The 6,700-nt window shown below is 36.2% G+C and overlaps 1 protein-coding gene across 2 annotated transcripts in view; it reads right to left on the bottom strand.

The window, feature by feature from the left end:
- Positions 1-6,700, bottom strand: part of Plod2 (procollagen-lysine,2-oxoglutarate 5-dioxygenase 2) — a 65,347-nt gene that overhangs the window by 10,797 nt on the left and 47,850 nt on the right. For both annotated transcript variants that reach the window (XM_005366656.3, XM_005366657.3), the window contains exons 10-12: positions 5,056-5,177; positions 3,079-3,183; positions 521-646 (exon numbers count right to left, since the gene is read on the bottom strand). In XM_005366656.3, the coding sequence (XP_005366713.1) occupies positions 521-646; positions 3,079-3,183; positions 5,056-5,177 (353 nt within the window). The remainder of the gene's footprint in view (positions 1-520; positions 647-3,078; positions 3,184-5,055; positions 5,178-6,700) is intronic.

The following is a 6,700-nucleotide window of genomic DNA, read 5'->3' as shown; positions in this document are numbered from 1 at the left end:
TTTCTTTCTTAATAAAAAAAAAAATAATTTCTTACCTACCACACTAGCAGCTAACAATAATAACTAAAGAAAAAACAAAAAGGGAACAAAAACACTAACTTTATTATCGTTGCATCATTCAGATGTAAAGCTCTTCCTCCACAGTCCACCACTTCAAGTATGAGTGCAAGTAATATTTACTTCCTAGATGATAGTTGGTATTTTCTAAATTAACAGTCAATCAAATATCAAAAGAGCTTTGTTAAGAAGATACTAGACAAGAATGTTTCTCTTTTTTTCCACATGGTAGGCTAGCACACTTTGTCTTAAGTATCCATCGCATCAGCCCATTTAAAAAGTGAAATACAAAAATATAAAAAGTAGTCTCTGGAAAGAGGTGCCCTTGTACCTAAGTGAGCTCCTACTTCTCAAATTCACTCTAAGCAGAAGGAAGAGAGATAAAGATTATTGTTATCAGGCAATATAGTAGGACCAGATTGTTACACTGCTGTATAGGAAAAGATTCACTCGGGTAACTCACACTCTGTTCCCCTGAACAATGTCCACGTAATCTTCAGAGCGAGCGTAGTACCCATCAGGACTCAACGCCCCCCAGAAGTTGGACCATAACTTTCCATGACGTGTCACAAGGGGAGCAATGATCTTCCTAAGAAAGGGAAACCCACATCATTAATAATCCTCATACTATAAGAGTTGTACCCTTTGCAAGACACATAACACAGGGAAGTTTATTTAATAAATTACTTGAATATGTGCATATATGTGTGAGTGTGTGTGTGTGTATTACAGAAAATTTAAGAAAAAAAATCCCAACATCTTTTCTGCAATGGATACAATGAAATTTTTAGTTATGTTAATTAAAAGGAGCAACAAAAAGGAAAAATTATTGAAAATGCTAACAAAATATTGAGATAACATTTTAACAATACATTAGTTACATGTAAGAGAGTCACTGTATTTAAATTAAATTCAAGTAAAATGGGCAAACTGAATGCTCTCTACAGTATTAAGGGAGTCAGTGAATATTTGTTGAATGAAAAACAACCCACACAGATGGGCTGAGACATGAAGAGGCAATGTTTCTAAAACAAATCCTAATCACTTTACCATCTGTCTCCAGTATTTTATGACTTTTTATACTAGGTTGTAGTTGTAAGCTGGCCTGGTAGCAATGAATACGTCAGTCTTTACTTTAGAAACAAAACAGAGGCTCTTGTCTGGAATGGAAAGTCCCCAGGAACTAGGGTTTAAATTTACTTGCTACCCTGATGGCGCTGAGAGACTGAGACACAGTACCTTGAGAGGTTCCTAACTTCGGAGAAGGTTACATAAGGGCAGGGACCTTGAAACTCATTTCCTCCCTTGCTCCCGGTTCCTGCTCCTGCAGCCTCAGCTTGTCCCTCCTCTCATGATATAGCTGAGAACCTCACAAGGCAGCCAAGAAGTGCAGCGGCAGCCCCTGCATGTGATGCCAAACCACTCAGCCTACAAGTCTGTGAGTCAAATGAACTTCTACTGTTTATTATTTAGCCAGTTGGTGGCTTTTTATTAAAGCCATTGCAAACACAGTAAGACACTGTGACTATATTCTCTTTTAATAACTATTTGGAAAGTGGTAGCATTTAGACTAACAGAATACAAATGTAAAATATGTCAGACTTCCCTTGGGAAACTTATTTGTACTACCAACATTTCCCGTATGAGTAAAAAGTCAGATGTTCCTCTACAATTACTTTTATATTGCAGTGGCACCATACAATTTAAGAAAAGCTCACGATTCTTCCACAGTGCTTATGGACTCCACAAAGAAGCCTAGTTAACATGCCCAACACTTGTGAAGATGAGCTGGCATCTTTCTTGTACATATACAGAAGATAAATATAGAAAATATTTATCGAGACTAGAGATTGCTTAGTGATTAAGAGCAATGGCTCCTTATCCAGAGGACCCAGGTTCAGTGCCCAGCACCCACATGTCAGCTCACAACCCTCTGTAACTTTAGTTCTGGGGTAGCCTCTTCTGTAGGCAACAGACACACACACACACACACACACACACACACACACACACACACACTCACAGTACCCAGATATACATGCAGGCCAAGCACTCATGAGATATATATATATACGTACATATGTATGTGTGTGTGTGTGTGTGTGTGTGTGTGTGTATATATATATATATATATATATATATATATCGTGCCCACCAAGATTTTTTTTAACTTTCCCATTTACCAAACATTGGCCAGAAGCACATAGATTTGTACTGTAGAATAACTATAGCATTATCTAAAAAATGGTGAAAATTTTGCTTTATGGGTATTCAGGGAATAATGGTTCAATGTCCATAACTGACATCAAGTATTTTGACAATTAAAAGACAAAAACAAAAACACTTTTAATTTATAATCTCAGTGTTTTCTGAAGTACATTTCCTATATAATACTCAACATAAAGAAGTCATGCTAACATTTTAGCTTCTACATCTTTTCTTCTTTAGGAGAAATAGTGTGTTAATGTAGACAAACAGTACATGTGAGCTATGAGGAGCAGCGAACAGCAAAACAATCAGTAGTAGCTGTAGTACAGCAAGTAGGATTAAGACCCTTATATCTAGATCTCTATGTCTTTATTCCATTGCATTTGAATCATTGAGAATAGGGGCTTCATGACATTCAGTACAACAGTAAATGCAACTATGGCTGTGAAGAGACCAGTGTATCTGAAACGTCTGATTTTAGAACTATAACTCTATGAAATAAATGATGAGTTTTATGAAAACTTATATTTAAAATATCTATGTAGAATAAAAAATTGAAAATATTTTAGTATCAGAAACATTGATAATATGATTAAACATAGTTTTAAATAGAAAAACAGGCCAAATACCATTAATAGTCACTGTTTGACTGTATTATTGGACATTTTCATTTTTAGATTGCTAATGGGAATATTTAGTACTGGGACGTTAAAAGGTATAGGATAGTTGAATATGACCTACCTCAATTTATTTTTGTGCCCACACACGTGGGAAATTATCATATTACTAATGAATTCATGTTAGACTTAGTACCTGTTTTGTTCAATCAAAATTTTTAAAGTTCTTGGGTTTGTCAAAACAACATCTGCATCCACACTAAAGTAGTAATCACACTTTTCATCCTGACGGCAGAAATCCCTGATGTTGAGAAAGAAAATAAAATAAGTATTAGGCAAAATTTCCTGCTTGGAAATATTAATGTAAAGCAAATGTAAGTAGGAATGTTCTAATGTATTTTCAATCAAAACTTCCATGATACTGAAAATGACTAATTCATCAACCCATGTATCCATTGGTAGACATCACTACAATTTCAGATCAAGTGAGATACATATTTAATTCACTAAATATTTTAAGGCATAAAAACCTTTAGGAACTATAGGGGTGGGTCAGTATATAATAGCAGTTGCTATGCTGTGCATGCAGAAGGACTTATGGCCCAAATTCATATAAAAAGACAGAACACGGTCCAACACACAGGCCAACAACCCCAGTACTTAAGGGGCACAGACAGAGGGGGGTGGCTGGGACTGGCTGGTCTCCAGACTGGCTCCAGGGAAGAGATATTGTCTGAAGGGATAAGGTAGGTACTGATAGATAAGGACATCTTGTGGCCTTCTGGCTTCTGCATACATGACAGGTGCATACACTTATGCATACAACTATACCACACGTACACAACATCTGCTAACAATGGGAATTTGTGAAACATATGTTTTCTGAAAGAAGAAATAACTTACCCCAATTTATTGATATTTTAAATTACCTTTTACATGTAAACACCTAGATACACAAAAAATACTGTAGCGCAGATAATTCAGATTTTTAGGGGATTCAAGTTACTTTTGCTGTAGTGTGGTGTGTGTGCGTGTGTGTGTGTGGTGTGCTGATGGAGATTAATCCAGCCTTACTCATGCTAAGACAAAAATGACATTGTCTGAAAGGAATTATGGAGATAAAGTTAAAGGTTTCTTAAGTATTAATATTTTACACTTGATTGCATAGAGTGCTTTTTAAAGACAGTTATGTCCTGCCTCTGCTCACTGGAAGTGCTGACTCACGTTTTTCCAGGAGAGACTGCAGTGTTTCCTATAGGAAATCAAGGACCGAGCCACTGATGACACCATGATGACCTGTGACGTCCTATGATCATCACGCATTTAGGATACATTTAGCTATGACTTCTGCATTTAGGATACTTTTTCCTGCTTCATCTTTCCAGCCTTACAGCCAGCCCTACTGGCAACTTTCTGCTCTTAAGTACATTTTTTTTTCAAACTAGCAACCAAGCAGGACAGTTGATGGGAAATTTTACAGCAGTTATTCCACACCATCAAAGAGAGTGAGTCCTGAACTCAAGGGATTAACCAATGAATTAGTTAAGGATACAGGCATTTCTGACTACTCCAAAGCCCTTCCCAAGAAGAAACCCTAACTGTGTGTTAGACTTGCACAGTACAAGGCATGAGAGTCAGCAACAGACAAGAACGTCCCCTGTTAAGAAGGCACAGTATCCTTGCCTTTTTACAAGCAGCTTCTCAAAATGCTTGACATTCACTGGAGACACAACTGCTCGGTGGCAGAGTTTCACAAGTACTCTACTGGAGTACTAAAGAACCGAAAGCCGTACAGAGTCTTAGCAACGTCAAGCAGGAGCACACGAATTCCGCATAGGTGCTCTACTACATGGCTTCTGGATGACGAATTTAAATATAAGCATTTTGCTCTTACAGTCATAATATTCATTTATCTCTTTTGTTTAAATCTTTAGCTGCAGTTAATTCATAACCTGATTAAGTATTTTGACTTGGTTTAAAGAAAAGTATAAGTAACTCCCACAGCCACTCCTGTGTAACTACACCCACACAGAACTGTCTCCTGCAGCTGTATCTGTGACACACACACATACAAAGAGGTGCCTTCCAACTTTAATAGAACAAATCGGGGAAATTTTTTTTCTTAAAATTCATCTACCAGAATACCAATTCAATATATATTATTCAAACATACATTCCCATGTTTCTGGCTTCCGCTTGACTTAGATTTTCTTCCGGTCCTACTATTTTTATAGTACTGATTTCAAGCTTAGCTTTATCAAAAAACACTTTGATGTCCTTTTCATGATAAACTTCCTGGAACAAATTTTAAATATAAAAAATTAGATGGAAGACAAACTGAATTGTTAACAAAGACAATACTTCATGCTTAAAGTATAAATTATATAATTTAGTTATTCAATTACAGAAAACATACTTAACTATCACCTGAAAAAAAATCAAAGAACATAAAATAGATTTATATCAATAGCTAAAAAGAGAAGCTTCAAAATTACTTCAGTGTCTGCTAAAAGGTCAAGTCCTGCAATAATACTTAAATCCTAGTCATTACAGACAATTCTAATTGAAGGGGGAATATCTTGTTGCCTAAGAATCTTAGATATTTGCTATAAAAATTTAGAAGTAAGGTTTATTAAATGTAATAAATATTAGTATATTATGTGTATAAACAGCCTTTTTATTTGTGCAAAATTAAATTTAAAAATAAACTCTGAAGCCAAAGAGTACAATTAATGACCATATACAAAATTGTCTTTAGACAAAAAGAAAGTATTTAGCAAATTCACATTGACCAACAGATAGGTAGCAGTGTAAAACTATCGATTTAAGATGATTCCTGATTTAGCTGTATTGAAGTTAGGGGACTTCCTCTCCAGCACCAGTGTGTGTGGAGTTTTCTATGCATCGCATCTTACTTTTCCTTCTCAAAAATGCTGTTTCAGCATGGTAAGGTCAGTTGTTACATAAGGCTGCATGACACAGCCTTAGAAAAATGGTAAAAATTGATATTAAGAAATTTAAGGCCATTTGAAATTTGGTAAAAGGTCAACAAAAAGCACATAACCACAACTATGTTACGTACTTGTGGTAAGTATCAATATTATAATTAATTCTGGACAGCAAATCGTGATATTTACTCTTTGAACTTACTAAAGGTGTGTTTCTGAAATCTGAAAACGGTCTCTGAAAAAAATAAATGATTATAAGACATACCAAAAAACAGACTATTAGGTGAATGAAAACCTATTACCACAAGAGCAGAAAACAAGAAGCTCTGGAGCTGACAACTTAGAACTAAAACAAATATTGACAGAAATGACTTGTTTAAAGTACATGTTTGGAGGATCTGAATGTCTCAGAAGAAATAATAATATCGTGTTTCGCTGGTGAGGAACATGCCACTTTGAGCTGGAGGGAGGCAGTGCTCTGGAAGCGTGTCAGCTCTGATGCTATGGTATTATTGCTGCCAAAACCAAGGGCAAGAAGAAAGCCCCAGAGTCGCTGAATGCAAAGGAGCACAGGCTCTCTTGCACATTCTCATCAATTATGCTGACAAACTGTGTGCAAATGGCTAATATTCAGCCATTTTGATCTACAGAAACTCTCAATTTCATGTGGCTCAGCTTAATATTACATTAAACTTTCAATTCTTAAGACATAATAGAAGTGTAAAACATTCCTTGGTTTTAAGGTGCAAGAGGAGTTCCTTCAAAAAAATTCTCACAGCCGGGCGATGGTGGCGCACGCCTTTAATCCCAGCACTCGGGAGGCAGAGGCAGGCGGATCTCTGTGAGTTCGAGACCAGTCTGGTCTACAGA

This window comes from Microtus ochrogaster, unplaced genomic scaffold (genome assembly GCF_000317375.1).
Source record: "Microtus ochrogaster isolate Prairie Vole_2 unplaced genomic scaffold, MicOch1.0 UNK12, whole genome shotgun sequence".
NCBI lineage: Eukaryota > Metazoa > Chordata > Mammalia > Rodentia > Cricetidae > Microtus > Microtus ochrogaster.
The sequence above is the reverse complement of the archived record's forward strand: the minus strand, read 5'-3'. Positions and strand labels throughout refer to the sequence as shown.